At 44.8% G+C, this 20698-nt stretch overlaps 1 protein-coding gene and 1 long non-coding RNA gene across 7 annotated transcripts in view; one reads left to right on the top strand and one right to left on the bottom strand.

Annotated features, from left to right (window-relative positions):
• Window positions 1–19609, top strand: part of Fam131b (family with sequence similarity 131 member B) — a 27818-nt gene extending 8209 nt beyond the window's left edge. For 2 of the 6 annotated variants that reach the window (XM_020181124.2, XM_074061460.1), the window contains exons 2-7: window positions 15762–15871; window positions 16183–16218; window positions 16496–16589; window positions 16857–17054; window positions 18621–18764; window positions 18990–19609. In XM_020181124.2, the coding sequence (XP_020036713.1) occupies window positions 15818–15871; window positions 16183–16218; window positions 16496–16589; window positions 16857–17054; window positions 18621–18764; window positions 18990–19462 (999 nt within the window). In that variant the 5' untranslated portion in view covers window positions 15762–15817 and the 3' untranslated portion in view covers window positions 19463–19609. Of the gene's footprint in view, window positions 1–13288; window positions 13431–15500; window positions 15525–15761; window positions 15872–16182; window positions 16340–16495; window positions 16590–16856; window positions 17055–18620; window positions 18765–18989 lie in introns of those variants that run through there. The other 4 variants (XM_074061459.1, XM_074061461.1, XM_074061462.1 and 1 more) reach the window with 4 other exon arrangements.
• On the bottom strand, window positions 6654–13097 carry LOC141419163 (uncharacterized). Its single transcript, XR_012443823.1, has 3 exons — window positions 12934–13097; window positions 12644–12727; window positions 6654–11024 (listed from the first exon to the last, which is right to left on the bottom strand). It is a non-coding gene; the product is annotated as an uncharacterized lncRNA (long non-coding RNA).
• Window positions 19610–20698: the final 1089 nt, after the last annotated feature.

Here is a 20698-nt window from a genome sequence, read left to right on the forward strand (position 1 = left end):
TATTATAGAGCTTGGGTACAGAGGGAAGGTTTGTGAAGATGGACAAAAGTGGAAAAGATTAGACAGTTGTGGGGGACATGAAATCATGGACAGAACCAGTGATAGAAAGAAGACATTGCTGGCCCAGTCCAGCAACTCCTACATGGTGTGTGGAGCACAGTTCTGGGAGCAACATTACATATTTCCTTTTGGACATGCCCAGAATAAGCTGATACAAAGGATTGTTGGAAATCCACATCTAGAACAGAGGAGAGAGAATTATACTGAAAGCTCACCTTTATAAGTCATCTCTATGAGTAGCAATTTGAAGCTATTATTGGCTGAAAAAAATCAACTATTAAGTTGTTTGTCAGCTTTCCATCACGGTGGCAAAATACCTGAAGTAAATAAATTTAAAGGATGAAAAGTTTATTTTTGCTCATGGTTTCAGACATTTCAATCCATGGTTGCTTAGTCCTCCTGATTTTGGGCCTGTGAGGGCACAGTACATCATGGCAGAAGCAGACAGTGGAGGAAACTGCTTACCTCATGGTGGCCTGAAAGCAAAGAGAGAAGGAGTCAAGGTCCCAATATCCCTTTCAAGGGAACATGCCCAATAGTCTAACTTCCTTCCACTAGTTAACACTTCCTAAAGTGTTATTCTTTGCATAAGAAGTTTGAGAGGGCTTAGGATGATAGGCTTTGATGGTTTCCAGAATTTGGTGCCCATGTGAAAAAGAGAGGTATGCATCCTTCCTCACACTCAGTTAGGACTGCCCTTTCCCACTTCTTTATGTTCCAGCAGAAGTGAAGAAAGGACACCCACTCCTTCCAACCCTCCTTGCACTCACAGCCTTGGCTCCTCTGCTTTGAGACCACCAGAGCTCTCTCACTAAGTTCCTTAATGCCTATATGTCAGTTCCCAAAGAAGCCTCAGGTCCTCAGCTCACCCTACATCTTGCTCCCCTACCCATTTAACATCTGTCCAGATGCCCTTGGAAGCTCACAGATCATTCTTAGAAAAATGTTCGCTCCCTTCTTGCTCTAACCTGGATCTCTTCTTGCGAACACACTTCTGTAGCTCTTTCAAGTGTCTTCACCACAACCTTCTTAGCACTAGTCCTAACTACAGAACAAATATCTCTTTGGATTCTCATTGCATGTCCAGACAATTCCCCTTCCTTCCTCCCTAACTCATCAAACTGTATACTACTCCCTATGTCATCAAACTGTATGCTCCTACACGTATGTGCACAGTCATCTATCACCCTGGACCATACATCCTCATTTCTTGAATACTGATACATTCTAGTTCACTTTCACTCCAGAATGACTCTGCTATGAATTCTTGGTCATTTCAGTGCCCACATAGATGATCTTTCCTTCCACTTGCCTCTCTTTGAACTTCTTTCCTCTCATGACTTTACCCTACCTCCATCACTACCCAATGAAATAAAACAAATATGATGTGAGCCACACACATAATTATTAAAAAGTGAAAAATAAACCAATGACATTAATTTTAATAATGTACCTTCAAACAATATATCCAAAATATTACCATTTCAACATATGAACAGTATTTCAAAAATTATTAGTGAAATATTTTCTATTTTCTTGCTGCTAAGTCATAGAAATTTGGAGTGTATTTTATACTGATAGTCTCAATTCATGCTAGGCCCATTGCAGTGCTCAGTGGTCACATATTGACAGTAGCCAAAACATTGCACAACTCAGGTCCAAATACTCTTTGTCCCATCTTGTTACTATCTTAATTTTAAAGCCATCTTCTATCCAATCAGCTCTCTGTACTTTTCCAGTTCCTTCCTTTCTTTTACCTTAACTGGAACAACCCTTGGACCTATTGAGACACACAATGTCAATGTTTCTTTCTAACTTTCCCCTCTTATGCCTTCCATATTAGTTTAAATTCCTTGGACAATCATTATAATCACTCCTGTCAATCCCCCTCCCACACACTCTGTGTGTGTGTGTGTGTGTGTGTGTGTGTGTGTGTTACTTACAAAACCCAAGGCCTGGGTTAAACTTCACTCTACCAGCTTCATGCCTACACACATGTAGCTTAGTGACAGAAACTAAAGAGAAAGATCAAGTGGCAAGTTCCAATTCCCATATTAAAATAAAGAACTTGTTTGCAACTTTTCCACATTCAGTAATAAAAGTCAGCCCTGTTACCACCAGCCACCTATTGCACACACATACAGAAATAAACACACACATCCCACATAAACATATACATACACAAAAATGTTTGAAAGGAAATATATCAGAATGTAAATAGTGTAAGACATAGAGTGATGACTGATTTTCTTCTTTTTGTTTGCATTTTTTAATTTTCTAAAATGAGTTCATATTACTTGTGTAATTTTTTTCCTTTTTTTTTTTTCATGGGACTGATGCTTAAACTCAAGTCTTCATGCTTGCAAAGCAGGCACTCAACCTGCTTAGTTAGGAGATGGGCTTGCCTTGAACTGTGATCCTCCAGATCTCAGCCTCCCAAGTAACTAGGATTATAGGTGTTAGCCACTGGTACCAGGTTGTAATTTTTCTTTAAGTTAAAGACACACACATACACACACAGAAACACACACAAACATCACCTGCAGTTCAAAGTTTCCACTTTCCTTTGAATTTTGCCATCTAGGTGTATCCACTGGCAAGCCAGACTATTATGATTGACTCATTGAGTGAACAGCCCACAGGTGAACCCCCACCCAGGAAAGGAATGGCTTGTCCCCATCAGCTTATCATAGTGACAAAACCTTAACTAAACAATGATCTGAACACATAGGCCAGGATCACACACCCATTCTTAAACACACAGAACAGAAGAACAGTTAGCTCTGGAACTCCTAAGTTAGAAAAAAGCAATGGTCTTCTTTTCCACTTAACTTTATTGTAGTAAGAACACATAACATGAGTTCTGCTCTCTCAAAAAGTGTTCTTTTTAACCCATTTTATCTGCAGGAAGCTCATCAGTCTACATGATCAAAAAGAGAATAGTGACTGGGTTTATTTCAACAGTGTTTAACTCTATAATAAAAGTCATACAATGATAACCTAACAGAATTATTAGGAAGGCATCATAAGATAAGGAAAGCATGGCAGACTAAGAATGAGGAATCCTGAATTTGGGTTTTTGTTTGAATGCTTGTTTTTATGAAGGAGCCTCCTATATAGCCCAAGCTGGCCTTGAACTTGTAATCTTTTTGCCTTTGCCTCCTGAGTGCTGGAATTATAAGCATGCACCACCACACTTGGCAAGAAGATCTGAATTTTGGTCAGAGTTCAGCCACTTCCTAGCTGTGTGGCTATACAAATCTGAGAGATTGATTTGATTATCCTTGTTTATGAAAGGATATCAAGGGACTTGATTTCTAGTTCTAACACACAGAACTAATTCCCTGTGTGTCCTCTGCTCTTACAGTCAGGAAAGTGTCTCTGTGCCCCCTCTCTGGACTCAGTGGGTGTGCTCAAAGAAAGGGATGGCACTTGCCATCTGGGTTTATCCACTAATTGTGATTGACTTTCTGAGTGAGTCAAGCCACAATCTACCCATTATGTACTCTTTTTGGGTGGTACTGGGTTTTGAATTCAGGGCCCCACACTTGCTAGGCAGGAGCTCAACCACTTAAGCCACTCTGCCAACCCTGTTCATTATGTGTTAAAGGTACCACTGAGGAAGAGGACCACTGCAGGAAAGTGAAGAGGTTTCAGGTAGGTAGGCGTTGCAGAGAAAACAGATCTTCAGATTTCAGAAAGGTGGAGCAAGATGGTGGAATAGAAGCTTTCTCCATTTGACTTGAGCTGCTTGCCAGTTACAGTGTTTGTTACCAAGTAGGACAGAGAGTTCTGAAGACAGGACTTGGGTGCCAGGTGATTTCCCCAGCCTCATCCAGCCCCCAGGGTGTTTGGAGTAGATTTGAATGCACTGAAAGCAGCGGGCAGAGCACCTGAGTTCTTCAGTGTTCCACTGTAAGTGCAGAACTCAGTGCTCTGTTTGCTAATCCTACTATCTGACACACTCAGGGGACAACCCTAGGCTTGGATACTTGCTTGCTGCCCTTGGGGGTGCAAACCCTAGGGGGAGTTTTGGAGCAAGTGGGGACCCATCCAGTTTATAGACTGCAAAGTTCCTGTGGACAGCAGCAGCTCCTAGTACATAAATAATGGAAGTTTCTAAAGTGAAAGCAACACAGAAGCAGACAAATGACCCTTGACTAGCCCTGCCCTCAACCTACATGTAGCAACAACACTAGGAACTACAAGAGACTGCAGCTAGTCTTTGTCTAAGTGGGACTAGGGAATCAGGCCTAGTGACCTGAGCATGTGGGTGCATGTTTGACTACTGAACTATACCCCCAGTCCAGTTGTGGGATACTGTATTTCAACCCTATCACTATAGCGCTGCCTGGACATTGAGAATACCTGAACTAAAAGACTGTAAGTAATTAAAACTCTCAATGATGTGAATGTACAAATCCCAACATGTGAACACAAGAAATATGGAAAAACAAAGTAACATAACTTCTACAAAAGACATCAGCTCCACAAGAATGGATACTAATGAAAGTGAAGTGGATGAAATCCCAAAGAAGTCAAAAGAATGATTTTAAGAATTACTGACAAAATTAAAGAGGACATACATAAACACCTGAATGAATACAAATAAAAAGCTTAATAAAATAAGACTGATAATGCAGGATATGAAAGAGGAATTCAGTGAAGATGTAGGAATCCTGAAAAAAAAAATCAAATTGAAATTCTGGAAAGGAAAAGTACAATAAGTCAAAACAAAAACCCATTTCAAAGCCTAGAAAACAGATTGGCTCAAGTTCAAAATAGGATACCCAGGCTTGAAGACAAGGTAGATGACATATAAAGAAAAAAAAAAACCAATGGCTCACACCTGTACTCTCGGCTACTCCAAGGTAGGGATCAACTAGATGGCAGTTTGAGGCCAGACCAGGCAAAAAGTTAGTGAGTCCCAATCTCAACCCATATACGAAACATGGTGGTTCCAGCCTGTCAGCTCAGTTATGGAGGAGGCATAAGTAGCAAAATCACAGTCTAGGCTGGTCAAGGTAAAACCTTGAGACCCTATTCAAAAAATAACTAAAGCAAAAAGGGCTAGGTTTGAGGATCAAGTGGTAGAGCACCTGTCTAGCAAGTAGGAATCCCTGAGTTCAAACCTCGGTACTATGCTCCCGAAAGAAAGAAGGAAGTAAGGGGGGAGAGATGAAAGGAGAGAGGGAGGGAGGGAGAGGGAGAAGGGGGGGGGCAAGACCTCTGGAACACCATTCAAAGATCTGATCTACAAAATATGGGCATAGAAGAAAGAGAAGAGGTACAAGCCAAAGGCATAGAAATATATTAGATAATACCAGAGAATTCCCCCAATCTTGAGAAAGAGAGAGCCATCCAGGTACAGGAAGCTTTTAAGACATCAAACAGACAAGCCCAGAAAAGAACCTCCCCAAGACATATTATAGTTGAAACACTATGCATTCAAAGAAAGACTAGTTAGAGCTATAAGAGAGACGCACCAAGTCATATATAAAGGTAAACTCATCAGAATAAGAGCAGATTTCTCAACAGAAACTCTAAAGTAAGGAGGGTATAGAATGATGTACTTCAAACCCTGAAAGAAAATAACTGTCAACCTAAATTACTATATTTGGCAAAGCTACCTTTCATAATTAAAGGAGAAATACCTTCTAGGATAAGCAAAAACTAAGGAATCCATGACCACTAAACCAGCACTGCAGAAGATATATATGTAAAGGAATCCTGCACAGAAGAGGAAGATAAACACAACCATGAAAATACATGAAAGAATAAAGGGTATGGTTAAGGGAATTTAATAGAGGGAGTGAACTTGTTTAAAGTAAACTGGGTGCCCCTATGTAATTATTACAATAAAACTCCCTTGTATTATTAATGTATACTAATAAAAATATTTTGTCTTCAAAAACAAAGGATAGGACAGAAATTAATGAAATGGAGACTAAAAAAAACAATTCAAAGAATCAATCCTGAAATTCATATGGAAGCATAAAAGACTCCAAATAGTCCAAGAAATCCTGAGCAAAAAGATCAATGATGGAAGTAACATAATACCTGACTTCAAATTATACTACAGAACCATAGTAACAAAAACAGCACAGCACTGGTACAAAAACAGATATGTAAATGAATGAAATAGAAGACCCAGAAATAAACTCAGACAGCTAAGGCCATCAGATTTTCAACAAAGGTGCCAAAAACACATATTGGAGGAATGACAGCTTCTTCAACAAATGATGTTTGGAAAACTGGATATCCACATGCAGCATACCAAAACTAGACCCCTATCTATCATCCTGAACAAAAACCAATTTTAAATGGATCAAAGATCTTAATTTGATACTTGAAACTTTGAAATTATTAGGGTAAAGCCCTTAAAGAAATAAGCACAGGTAATGACTTTCTAAATAGGACTACTCTAGTTGCGCAGGAAATAGGAGAAAGAATGGGATTACATCAAATTAAAAACTTCTGCACATCAAAGGAAACAATTACAAGAATGAAGAGACTGTCTACAGAATGGGAGAAAATCTTTGCAAGCTATTCATAGGTCAAAGGATTAACATATATATATATATATGTTAAATATATAAAGAGCTCAAAAATTAAATACCAAAGAACAATTTATTCTAATTAATAAATGGGTAAATGAATTGAACACACAGTTCTCAAAAGAACACAAATGGCTAATAAATACATGAAGAAATGTTCAACATCCTCACCATAAAGGAAATGCAAACCAAAATGACACTTGAGATTCTATCTCATCTCGGTCATCAAGAAAATAAACAATAAATGCTAGTGAGGATGGGGCGGGGGAAAGGAAACCTTATATACTGTTAGTGGGAATGTAAATTAGTGCAGTGGCTATGAAAATCAGTATGGATGGTTCCTCAAAAAACTAAAAATAGAACTAACACTATCCTGTTATACCACTCCTGGGCACGTATCCCAAGGAATGTAAGTCAAAGTGTAGTAGAGACGCTTGTATACCCCTGTTATTATTGCACTATTCATAATAGCTAAGCAATGTAATCAATCTAGGTGCCCATCGATCAATGAACAGATAAAGAAATTGTGATATATATACACAATGGAGTATTATTCAGTCATAAAGAATGAAATTATGTCCTTTGCAGGAAAATGGATGGAACTGGAGACCATAACACTGAGTAAGACAAGTCAAGCTCAGAAAGAACAATGTCACATGTTTTCTCTCATACATGGAATTCAGACCTATAAATAAAATAATATGAGTGTAAAAGGGAGACTGGGGAAGGATGAGAAGGAAAGAAGAGGAATGGAGAGAGTGATGAGGGGTGAATATAACCAAAGTACATTCCATATATGTATGAAATAACATAGAAAGAAGGAGTAATAGAGGGAGAGAATATGATCACAGCACATTACATACTGGGCATGATGGTAACTGCCTATAATCCCAGCTATTCAGAAGGCAGAGACAGGGAGGATTGGGGTTTAAGCCCAGCTAAGCAAATAGTTAGGTTCCACTACCTCTCAATACTGCTACACTAGGGAGCAAACTGCCAGCACATGAGTCTTTGGGGAACAAACCACATGCTAACCATAGCGGACAGAACCCCCAAATCTGAAGTAGTTCTCTCCCCACAGACCTACTTCCTAAAAAAAAGACAAGGCAAATCCACCCACTTGATGATCTGAAGCGTAGCTTCCCTGAGTCTCCAGGAAACCTTTGTCTGGCCCTCTCCTCTGCTGGACAAGGATCACAGGATCCTGCAGAGTGTGGGTTCAGTGATGCTGTCCTGCCCATGCAGGAGGCTTTGGCTGGGGCTGAGTGCATAGAGAGGGCTTGGCACTGTGGCCCATGCTCATGAACTTCTTCATCTAGAGCCCCAGTATTTTTCAAAGGTTTCCAACCTCATCTAAAAGTCAAATGAGGAATCTATGCTGACCTTCAGGGCTTTTTCTTCCACAGTGTCTAGCAGATCAGATTGATCAAGTGAGGGCTTTTCTGTCCCCACCACCAACAGAAACCAGAGAACTTCTGCTATAGATCAAATCATCCTGTATAACTAAGTGCCCCACGACATCCTTCCTTCCTCAGCAAATTTGTGCTAATGAAGAGCCCTGCCCCAGTGAACGGCTGGGAACCCCATATTCTGACACTTGAGATTCTATCAAGAATCCAAGTGGGAGTGGGTGAGGAAGAGAACGCCATAGACCTCTAGGGCAGATTCTGGGAATCCAGTGGGAGTGGGTGAGGAAGAGAACGCCATAGACCTCTAGGGCAGATTCTACAGCCACTTGCTACTCCATGAAAATACAGCTTCTACACTAGCAATATCCCTACTCCCCCAGTACCCCACTCTGCCATTCCCTCTGTATGAATATGGTTCCTTGTTGACAACCTAACCACAAAACCCATGCTTGGCACTCCTGATCACTGAATATTGAGGAAGTGACTCCCACTTAAAAAAATATAGATGTCCACCACTGCTACTTCTTAGCCCCTTGTGATTGCCACCTAGACACCAAGATTGTTTTTATCAAGGTTCTCTGCATAGCACTCCCATTTATGGTGCCTGAAGCAAACAGGGCTTCTATGAACCCCCATGAGTTGCTCCAAAGCTGACTAAAGCTGTCTGAAAAGCCTCCTTCATGTCTCAAGAAGCAGACTCTGATCTATTCATAGATGTTGCTAAGTGGGGACTGAGACATTCCTGTCACCAGTACTTTATGGCAGCACTCAAGACCAGTCACTCTGGGGAAAGGTAAATTCTTTTCGATTTCAAAATTTAGGAATGTTGGTAGATGCATCCTCTTTTCAGCTCATGGGACCACCTTAATTAAAGAAAGCCAAGAGTGAAATAATGTGTATTAATTAAAATTCCCAGAACTGAATAAATTGGATTATTTTTTAAAAATGAACAAACACATAATTAAAGCTCTTTCTGACAGCATCAGAATGGTTTTTTCTGAGGAGCTGTGTGTAAGCTCTGGCTCCTTTTTCCAGCAGATAATCTTGAGTATAAGAAAGTTAATTGACATCCAAGCCCTAGACTTTTCAACTGCAATACTATGACATCTGCCTCGTAGGGCTGCTGTAAGAATATACCAAACACGCTATTTGCGTATTATCTATTTTTATTTTTTTCCTGTATTCTCTCATTGCCTGATTGTCAGTAGATAATCTTACCTCCTACTTCTTAGAGAACAGAGAGGTCATCTGATGGGAATCCCTCATCTTTCTATCACCAAACATGCAACCTACCTGTATCTGGTCCCTCCTTCCTCGGCTGGACTGGAAGAGCCAGGCTCCTCCTGCATAGCCTAATCATTCTCCCTGAGTTTCTGCCCACCTCAGTGGCTGCTATAAGAGCTAATCTTTCCCTCTCTTGGCCTTGGAAGATTTCCTGTCCCTTGGATGTTTTCCTAAGCCTTTTAACTGTGATCTAATGTGTCCCATGAAAACAAAAGGAATACCTTAATGAGCTGCTGCAGGTGGAAGCTGCCACTCTATTTGTTGAGACAGGCATGATGGTGGTGCCCTCTGAGCTGTGGCGCCTTCTCTCAGTCCAGCAGATAAAGTACCTACGATCATTTTTGGGGACCCCAATGGGAATGAGAATACCCTCACTGGATATGTATTGAGTTCAGGGGTTCTGAAACTTTTTTGTCCGTCTCTTCAGCAACCTGGAAAGCCCATGATTCCCCCTCTCAGAATAATACTGTGTACAATAAAACACAGATGATTAGAACGGAAAGCAATTATATGAAAAATAGTTACTATAAAACTGCGATCTTGAAAGATATCTAATTCTTAAGAAAAGCATTAAAGAAGAAATGTAAAGGTAGGTTCAGAATGACCATGATGTCAAAATAGGGATGAACATAAAGGATATTGTTTAAAAAATCTGCAGTAATTGTCTTTTTAATATAAACATCTGTGATTTTCATTAGCGCTAAAGACACAATACAGTATCTCTAACACTACTGTAGTTTGCTGCCTACATGTATAGCTGAAGTAAATGTGAATTTCACCTACAATTTAGTGAATATAGAGATGTAATTTTTCCCATTCAATGTTATGGATTCTTTATTCTGTCCATGGATCCTAGGACAAGAATCCATGTCATAAACGGTACTGCCACTGAAGCCGATTGGTTTCTCTGGCTCCAGAGCTTTCACGGGAGGCTGGTAGCATGCTCCAGCAACAACAGACAGGATGCAAGACATGATTTCACCTTGGGACTGAGTCCCAAAGGGGACCTCTTAAGAAGTACCAGTGCCACACTGAGGTCTTCTGTCAAAGTTCTATATTTTTAGACTTTGGAAAGGATCCAATTAATAATATGATTTCATTGAGGGTCAAACTGTAAACTACATGTTGGGTTAGAGTTTTATAAAACATGGCTTTCTTCAGGAAATTCTATATTATTTGGGATAGAAAGACTGAAAAAAGGCAGAAAGAATGTGTGTTTTAAACAAAAACTAATATACCCTAATTCTTATATTTTAGCTACTTTTATATCACAAAATAACATGAATAATATTCCATGTCAACAGTTACAAAATATTATTAAGGGCTATATATTATTATATACATATGCCAAATTTTACTTATTTAATCCTCAGGTATAATGTAAACAGTGCTCTGATAAATGCTTTAGGTTAAATCCTTGTCCACATTCTATTTTTATTTTCTTAAAATGTTTCTATAAGTGGAAAAGCTGTATCACAATTTAGTAGCAACCACAAGAACTATGCATATGTTAAGGATTTGTTTGATTGGTGCTATGGAATTGTCCTCCAGGAAAACTGCTCAGGTTCCCACTGGAACCGGAATGTTGGCCATGGCTCCGAAGGTGGGAAGGAGAATTGCAGAAAGCCCCGACCTGGGGAGAAGTAGCAGGATTCTTTCAGGAAGCTGGAAGGAAGCTTGGTCAGGACTAAGTCCACCATACTCTATGTTGGTGCTAGAATTAATTTTAAGAGAGAATGTGAGATGGGACAGGGTCTCCAAGACCTGGGATTCCTCATGTTAACTTAATTAAAACCATTTGGATAGATCCAGCCTTATATAGCTGTACTAAGGGGAACAAAGGAAAGGTTAATATTCATGTCTGGACCGTGGCCTAGAATATGTAGTAACATATAAATATATATTGTTCGGGGAGCACTATATGGGGAGAACAGTTTATGTTGGAAGACACGAACAGCCATAGTCACTTGGTCCATGAGCTTTGTATCTGCCCATTCCTATCAGTGTCTTCTCTGCTCAAATACTGGATTTGTGGGCATTGCTGGACTAATGGAGACTATCTCTTCCTAATTTTTCTTTTTCTTCTTTCCTTTCCCATCTGTTTTCTCACCTTTGCAGTTAGACAATATATGCTAAAAGGACTGAAATCATTTGATGTTTGTTTTGTGTTATATAGCCAACAATAGTAGATATGGGAAAAAGAAAATACTTCCTAATTATCTCCAGTGTTGAAATGAGGTATCAGGTCTAGTCGAACACTGTATTATTCTCTGTCCTCCCCCCATGGTTTTATAGATGTTGACTTGTTTTATTTCTTCATGCACATAGACCAAAGATCAGTTTTCTTTCCATACTCCCACTTCCCAGATCTGCAATTAGACCATCAGTATCTGCTTTAGTTTCAATGTGCCTCTCAAAAGTCCGTATCTTAGAAACTCCCCAAATTCCTATGCTAATGGTATTTGGAGGTAGGCCCTTAGTTAGGGAAATAATTAGGATCCAATAGGATAATAAGGGTGGGGTCCCTATTATGGCATTAGCGGCTTCATAAGAAGACTTAGCACACTTGTTCTGTCTCACCATATGATGCTCTCCACATATTATGAGAGCAAGAAGGCCTCTCACGAGATGCCAAGCAGATGCTGATGCTAGGTTCTTGTACTTTCCAGCTTCCAGAACTGGGAGCCAAATAAACGTTTATTCTTTATAAATTTCCTGATCTCGGGTATTGAGTTATAGCAACAGAAAATGTACTATGTATCTCCTAGCTTTACCTTTATCCAGGATTCCATAGGCTGTACCTCCCCATTCATAAATTTAAATGTTACAAAGTTACATTGATAAGACTTGTCCTTTCTCTGTTACAAGTCCACATTAAGGGCACCTGGCCCACTGGCCTCTGCCTCTCCAGCCCCAGGAGGGACATAATAGCTATGTGGGAACAAGCCAATCTTGAATTAGCATTTGCTTCTCTTCATTGGTGCTGCCCTGGCCTGCTGTCTCACACATTAAGCTTTCTAGTACTGTTAAGACAAAAGGGGCCCCTTGCCCTTTCTCACGTGTCTTTTCTGGACTCCACTTATTGTCTGTTGTGACCCTTGGGGCCCTGGGTGTCTTCATGAGCCCTTCCCACTAGGTAGGGGCAGTATTCCTCTCCTTTTATTGCTTCCTGACGGTCATGCTCTCATTTGTCCGAGAGCAGGGCTCAGAAAAGTTAAATAGAATTTGCAACTATGTCTTCTAGTCAGCCTCAGATCCTGATATTATTTCACTACTGCAGTGAGAAAATGATCATTCTACTCCCCATCTCTACTCAGCCTGAAGTTAGATTACCTGCACCATCCTCGTACCCATCTCAGAATGTCCAGAGAACAGGCAAAAGCATCACACACGATCCACTGGCAAACACTTCACGATCTGTTTGGGTGGACAAAAGAGCGCACATGAAACACAGAGCAATCAAAGCTGTGTGCAGTCACGCTCCCGTCTGTGTCCCAGATGTAGCCCTAGGATGAAAACAAGTGTTTGCGGAATTTGGTAGCCAAGGCCCTTCAACCTGGCTTTTATTCTCACTCCCCCACCCCCACACACACCCCCAACAACCAGTACCAAAGTCCATCAACCTAAGTAAGGTGGGCCGGCGTTCCTGACCCGGCTCCTGAGCCCATGCCGGTCATTCTCGGGTCCTCCACAGCAACACACAGGGAGGGCCCAGCGAGGATTGGGCGAGGAGCGGGAGAGCGCGGGGCTGAGGCTGGGGCTGCGGGGAGGGCGCGGCGGCAGCGCGGCGAGGGGCGCTGGGAGAGCGGCGGAGGGTCGGGGGCAGGGCGGGAGGTGCCGAGCGCAGCCAATCCCCGAGCCGCCCCCTCCCCGGCCGCCGGGAGCCGAGTCCGGGCGGGGGAGCCAGGCGGCGGCGGCGGCGGCGGCGACGGAGGCTGCGGTGGGGAGGGATGGAGAGGGGAGGGGGGAGCGGAGCCGAGCGGAGACAGCCGCGGCGCTGCAGAGCGGCTGGGGCGGCGGCGCGGCTCCCGGTGCTCCCCCCGGCGCGCGCCCCGAGCCGGTGAGGGCCCGGCCCCGGAGGGCCACGGAGCCATGGGCTGCATCGGCTCGCGGACTGTGGGTGGGTACCGCGGCTGGGCGCGGGCCGGGGGCAGGACTCGGCCCCGGGTCGCTCCTCCGACCCCCTCCCCCATCCCTGTCCTCGCCCCTCCGGGTACTGCCTCGCGCCTTCACTTTCCCACCATCCGCCCGCGGTCCCTGCATCCCTCCGTGGCATCCCTCCGTCCTCCCCGCTCTCCTGTCGCGCCTCCAGGGCTTCCGTCCCTCTTGGGTCTTTCCCTTCTCTCCATCGCTCTCCCTCAGGCGCTGCCGCTCACCCCATCGTCTCTCCATCACCCACCCTCCGCTCTCCGTCCCCCACCCCCGCCATCCCTCCACCTTCAGGCCATCCGCCTTTACTCGATGGTGGTGCCCCGCGCCTCCGCGCCCCCCTCTGTTTCTGGAGCAACCCCTCTTCTAAGAACCTCTCTCCCGATCTCAGCCCCGATTCTGCCGCGCGCCCCCTTCTCCAGTCCCCCGCCACCTTCCTTTTAGCCTGGGTGTTTTGCCCCCAACCATTTCTCTCTCGGTTGCTTTTTTCTGTCGTTCCTGCCTCCCCCGACTTGCTTTGTTCACGTGCATTTTCCCTCTGGGGCGGGGGCGGGATAAGCCCGATGTCTCGGGGAGGGGAACGGGTTCTTTGCCCAGAGAGAATGGGGCTGGACTAGGGTGGAGGGGAAGAGCCCGTGGACTCGGAGGAGGACGAGGGTTGGAGCCCCGAATGGGGTCAGGATCCCGTTTCCCAGAAGGGTGGGGCTCCGCCTAGGAACCCTGGGACCCGCCTGCACCTGTCAGTGGGGCTGGCGGGGCGGAGCCGTCTCTTTATTTACCTGTGATTGGGGGAGGGAAGAAAGGCGCTTCCTAATCTGTTCTCTTCCTTCAGGCTCTGCTTTACAACCACCCCCTTCTCCCCCACCCCATGCACCCACTCCACTCTTACTTCTTAACAAATTAATCCAGTCCTCTCCGAACCCCCCAATTTTCCCCTTCTTAACTCCCAATTTCTCCTTCTTACACGCCCCAGTGACCTAGGCTGAGAGAATAATTCGTATTATTATTACAAACAAACTCACTCTCTGAAAGCCTGATTTCAGAGGCCCGATTTATTTCCATGGAGACCCCCCTCCTCCTTTGCCTTCACCTCTTTCTGGCTCTCTTTCTCTCCCCTTCTCTGCCCTCCAAGACTCTGACTCAGCTCTCCCTCTTCCTCAAAGGCCACCTCCCCTTTTCCCCCTCTCCCACTCTCTTCTTCTTGCACCATTACTGCTCATGCCCCAAGCTCCTTTCAGTGCACCTCTTGCCAAGAGGGACCTGTGACCCTAAACTCAGAGTCACAAAACTTCATGTGTGTAAAAGGTCTGGAAGGGCAGAGGACTCAGGCAGCCTTTGATGTGTGGGTTCCTCTGTAACTATCTAAGAAGTCTTTCCAAGGCCTCAGTGGGTACCACACTGTGCTCAGGTCAGGAATCTCTCTCCTTGGCCCCTCACTTTTCTTGTCAGTCTTCCAACCCCGTCCATACCTCCCTTTGTTATTTGTGTTCTCTGTGGTTGAATGCTTATTTATTTATTTATTGTGGAGGTACTGGGTTTTGAACTCAGGGCCTTGTGCTTCCTAGGCAGGAGCTCTACCACTTAAGCCACTCACCCAGAGAGTTTCTATTCTTATAACTCCTATTTTACAAAGTCCTCTTATCTCCTTCCCCTAACCCCATTCCTCCTCTTGAATCCATCACCTGTCTCCCAGGAGAGTTAGGTGCAGTATCTCCTTCTTACGCTTCATTCTTTCTGCTGTCACTGCTTCTGGGAGAACAGACTCAAGTTCTTGTCCTCCATCTCCTGCCTCTGTCCCCACCAAGATTTCTTCCTGTAGGACAATTTCACTCTCAAGGGAAGCTACATTCCTCCCATCCCTCAGATAATAAAGCCCACATGGAGAAGTATCCCCTTAGAGAAGTTCTGCCCTTGTTTGTAGAGCTGTAATTGGTGAAAAGCCCAGTCCTCTATGGAAACCTTCAAGATTCCTCAGGATAGAATGGAGCTAAATGGCTAAAACTCAACTTCTAACACCCCTTCCCCATGTAAACAACAACAGCAAAGGCCAGGAAACACTTTTTGTGTGAGTGCTATTCTCAGTTGAAATAAAATTAAGTATTTTGGCTCAGCATTATTATTTCTCTTACCAAAAATTTTGGGACAGTAGGGATGTAGCATGAAATGGGCAATCAGAAGAAGGCATGCTAGCTGCAGGGAGGGTTGGGGTGTGGAAGGCTCTTCCCAGTAGGTAGCCTCTTGTTTGTGGGAAAAGACCTAGAAGGGGGATGAGGGATAGCAATTAACCCTCTGGCTGCTTCAGGGAACGAGGTGATTGCAGTGGACTGGAAGGGCCTGAAGGATGTTGATCAAATCAACATGGACAGCACCAGCTCACTGCATGGGAGCAGCTTCCACCGGCCTTCTACTGAGGTGAGGTTCAGTGCTTGGCTGCCCCCTTTGCCAAAAACCAGTGGGATCAATGTTCCCCAAGACTCTGGCTGCCTGATCTTTACATTCTCTTCCTATATTCCATGGCAACATCCCAAATACTCCCTCAGACTGACAGTTTTACATAGCATTTCTCCCTGCGTTCCTGAAAATACACACCAAACATTCCACACTGAGACTCTCAGGAGAGCCTGCTTCACATTGCACACTTGCAGAAGTCCCTCTGAGGAAGGGAGGGTTGCTTTCCTTCCTGCAAGAGTCCAGGATACTATTCCCTTTGCTTTCTCCTACAGCAAACGCGAACCGATTTCTCCTGGGATGGCATCAATGTGAGTTCAGCCAACCCAACCCTCCCCAGACTACCCAACTCCTCTTCCTTACTCTCCCTGGACACTCCACAGGAGATGGTGCATGCCCTCATATGCTCCATGTAGACCCCAGTTTTCAAGGGTGGGTGAGCATATACCTTCTTTGGCCTTGGGTATAATGGTTTTTCCTTTCACTTGCTCCAGTATATACTTCTTTAAGCCATAAACTCTTCCCCATATATAAGGCACCCCAAACCTTTTTACTCCTCTGCCCCTCCTTCCATGTTTCCTATCCCAGCTCTCCATGGAGGACACCACTTCCATCCTTCCAAAGCTTAAACGAAACTCTAATGCCTATGGCATTGGGGCCCTGGCCAAGTCATCGTTCTCAGGTGAGACTCCTAACTTGGAGGTGCATTAGGGGAATATTTACAGACTCCTGGTCTCAGTCTCCCTGTTCTTCAGGCTTGATGAGGACCCCCATTCCCACTGCTCTGTCAAGCTTCTCCCATACTCAGTGCTACCCATCCTATATAGGTCCCCAGGGGGATAGAGTCCTGTGAGACTGAAATAGGGGTGATGGGGAGGGTCTGCTATGGGTATTGTGAATGGATATTGTGAGATATTCTGGAAGATGTGAGGAATGTCTGGTCCCTTAGGGATCTCAAGGAGCATGAAGGACCATGTGACAAAGCCCACAGCCATGGGACAAGGCCGGGTGGCCCACATGATCGAGTGGCAGGGCTGGGGGAAGACCCCAGCCATTCAACCTCAACACAGCCATGAGGCGGTACGCAGGGATACAGATGCCTACTCTGACCTCAGCGATGGTGAGAAGGAGGCTCGTTTCCTAGCAGGTACTTGGACCCCAAACTCTCAGGGATTGGTCTATGGACTGATCTCCCAACCTACTCCCCTATGGCAGGATTGGCTCCCTCCATATGTTGACCATAGGCTTATATTTCCCAATAACTTAATTTCAAGTATTTTTACTTGTTAATTCTGATAAATATCCTCATTTTTATTATAACCTCAGAAAATGAGAATTAGATGGGATTTGTGAGTCCACTGTCCCAGGCGCTTTCTTTCCTACATTGTGGGCCAGTCTTACTCCTAGACTGCCTTAGTATAGGAGAAAAACAGAGGGCCCTTGGGCTTAGAAATGTTCTGCTTCTACTCATGTTTCTGGAAGTGAAAGAAAGGCCTTAGAAATCTCTTCTAGCCTTGGTTATCAGCATTTGGTGTCATGAATTCACTTACTTACTGGCTCATTACTGTGACCACCAGTAGATGATCAAGGGAACTTAGAGATGTGGCTATAGAAGAGGCTGAGTTCTAAGGAAACAGTATAGAGTCAATGACGGGCATGTGGTGTACCTATAAGTATGGCCAAGCCCTAGTGGCAAGTTTCAGTAAGTACCTAGGAAGAGGGATTAGTCTGTTATGAGTAGTAGAGGAAACAGCACTGGGGGTGGGATGACACACTTGTAGGGGTAGAAAGAAATGACAAGGCACTCTCAATGTAAACTTCAATTTACTCATGGCTTTGACTAGAATAAGAACCCTTAAGTGCACCCATCCCCCCCACTACGCCTTTCCTTTTCCTTCCCTTATAATTCCCTGATGCTCCTTTCATCAACTAGATTACTCTGCTTTCCACCAGCTAATACTAGGTTCAATTCCTAAAAACCTCCAAACTTCAGAAAATCCCTAAATTTAGTTTCTTAGGATATCTCTCCAGAAGGCATTCCCCTCCAACTCTTTGACTTTCTGGAAAATCTCCCACAGTTTTGCCATGTTTCAATGTATATACAAAGGCTATGCTGTCTTGTAAAATAGCCACTGGCCACATGTGGCTATTGAGGATTTGAAATGTGGCTAGTCCCATTACAGACGTGCTGTAAGTGTAAAATATTGACTAGATTTTAAAGACTTCATATAAATAAAAGAATGTCAAATATCTCAATAATTTTTATATTATGTTGAAATGATAATCTTTTATATATTGAGCTTATACATTATGACAGTATTAAAATTAATTTCACTCTAATTTTTTTTTGGCAGTATTGTTGCTTAAAACACTTGCTAGTCAAGTGCTCTGCCACTTGAGTCATGCCACCAACCTTTTTTGCTTTAGGTTTTTTTTTTTTAAGATAAGTTCTTGCTTCACCTCCACCCCCATCCCCAGCCAGCCTGGAACTTCAATCCTCCTTCCTATACCTCCTGGGTAGCTGGGATTACAGGCACAAGCCAACACACCTGGCCTAGTTTTCTTAAGTGTGGCTCCTAGAAAGTTTAAAATGATATAACTGGCATGCATTCTATTTCTACTGAACAGTGTTGCACTAGGGTGTCTCCCCACTCCTTGCAAGTATCTAAATGTTCTCTGAGGAATCTTGAGGTGACTGCATTTCTTCTTATAGGTGTCATGGAACAGTTTGCTATTTCTGAGGCTACACTCATGGCCTGGTCTTCCATGGATGGTGAGGACATGAGTGTCAACTCCACCCAGGAGCCATTGGGCTGCAACTACAGTGACAACTACCAGGAGTTGATGGAGAGTCAGGGTGAGAGATGGTTCCACAGTCCAACCCCTGGGGCCAGGAGGCTTTCCACTTATCTAGGCTACCTCTATTTTTCTCTGTTCTTTCAGGACTGTTCTGTTTCTGTCAGTTTTCCCAATGTCTTCCCTACTCTTGTGTGCCCTCTATGTGTGACCCTCAATTTTGTGGGGTGTCATTTCTGCCTGTGATGTTCTGTGGCCTCTCTGACCTCACTCATTCTCTTTACAGATGCCCTAGCTCAAGCACCCATGGATGGCTGGCCTCACTCTTATGTGTCCCAGGGCATGTACTGTCTGGGGTCATCAGATGCCTGGGAAGCAAGTGACCAATCCCTCATTGCCTCTCCAGCCACAGGATCCTATCTCGGCCCGGCATTTGATGACTCACAGCCCAGCCTGCACGACATGGGGCCTTCACAACCTGCATCGGGATACTCTGCTCAGGAACCGCCACCTTTACTGGTGGGGGACACTGACTGGGTACAAGGGGTGGTTGGGATGGACCTGGCCAGGGGCCCTACTGAGGAGGAGAAGAGGCCTCTGGCCACCGAGGAGGAAGAGGATGCAGGATGCCGGGATCTGGAGTCTCTGTCCCCACGAGAAGATCCTGAGATGTGCACTGCTCTCAGCCGGAAGGTGTCTGATGTCACATCCTCAGGTGTGCAGTCTTTTGATGAGGAGGAGGGTGAGGCCAACAACTAGCTTCCTCCCACACTACTCCCACCTGAGGGGCATGGCTGTAGCCCCCAACCTCCCTTGCTCCAGCAGCACAGCTGAATCTGAGCAGAAGACAGCTGGGAACGTGGAGCTTCCGGCGCTCACCTACATGGAGGTCCAGCAGGGGATTTTATCTAGGCTTACACTCCAGAAACTACAGATTCAGGAACTGAGACCCAGGCAACTAGATGGCTGTGCACCTGGTATGACTGTGGGAGAAGAGCTGCAGCTAAGGGCTCCTGGGTCTGTGCCCGGGTGCGGCCGTGCTGGAGACTGGATCTCAGTTCTTCACTCCCTGATTTCGTCTTCCAGGAGCCTTGGCTGTGCTGTTTGAATGCCTCCTTTTTCCATTTCACTATTGCTTTCCCGACTCTGTTTTCTCTGGCTGTGGTCCCAGTTCATCCCTACTGTGAGGAGCAGACCTCAGGGGCTGTTGGACTTGGCTCTATAAGCATGGGGGAAGTGGCCTGAAGGGCAGGTCTTCATCCAGGGTTGATAGGCTGCCCTCTGCAGGTGATTTGGCTTCTGAGATCAGGAGCCAAGAAGGAGGTGGAGTTGGCATTAATTAACTGGGATTTACAATGAAACAAGCATGATTTTTTTTTTCTCTCAAGGCCTGCCCAGAGACAAGAGGGCCACAGATGGGACCAAACACAAACATGGCCACTTCTGGGATCTTGAATATCCCATGGGTGAAAGGAGGATCCTAAGGATCTGGGAAGAGACCCAATGGCTGGCCACGTCTGGCCCTCTTTCCTGCCTTCTTCCATTCTCTGCTCCAGGAGCCTGGTCCTGGCCCTGAAGAGGATGAGGGGACACCAGACTCAGATATGCTAACACAGGATGTAGTGTTCCCATCAGAGTGGGAGCATGAGGGCTGGGCCTCCCCCCACCCCTAATTCTCTGGAGCTGTTTACACTTTTCTCTTTGCCTTTTCTACATTTTTATAACTTCTTGGGGACTCAGGGTTGAGCAGGGTGGACAGGGGAGTCCGGTGCTGTCACTGCCTTGGTGGGGTTGGGCTGGTGGCTCAGGGCCAGGGTGGCATTGACTTCTTCTGCTCCTCCCATGTGTCCTCCCTCCTTCCCAGACCACCCAGTGGAAGAAGAAGGGAGAATCAGCACTCTTCCTTGCAGGGCAGTTTGCTGTGAGGCACAAGTGTGCTCACTCACATTTCACTTTGGAGTGGAATGTAGGGACAGGGAGCAGCAAGTCAGCTCA

Source organism: Castor canadensis, chromosome 2 (assembly GCF_047511655.1).
Source record: "Castor canadensis chromosome 2, mCasCan1.hap1v2, whole genome shotgun sequence".
Taxonomy (NCBI): domain Eukaryota; kingdom Metazoa; phylum Chordata; class Mammalia; order Rodentia; family Castoridae; genus Castor; species Castor canadensis.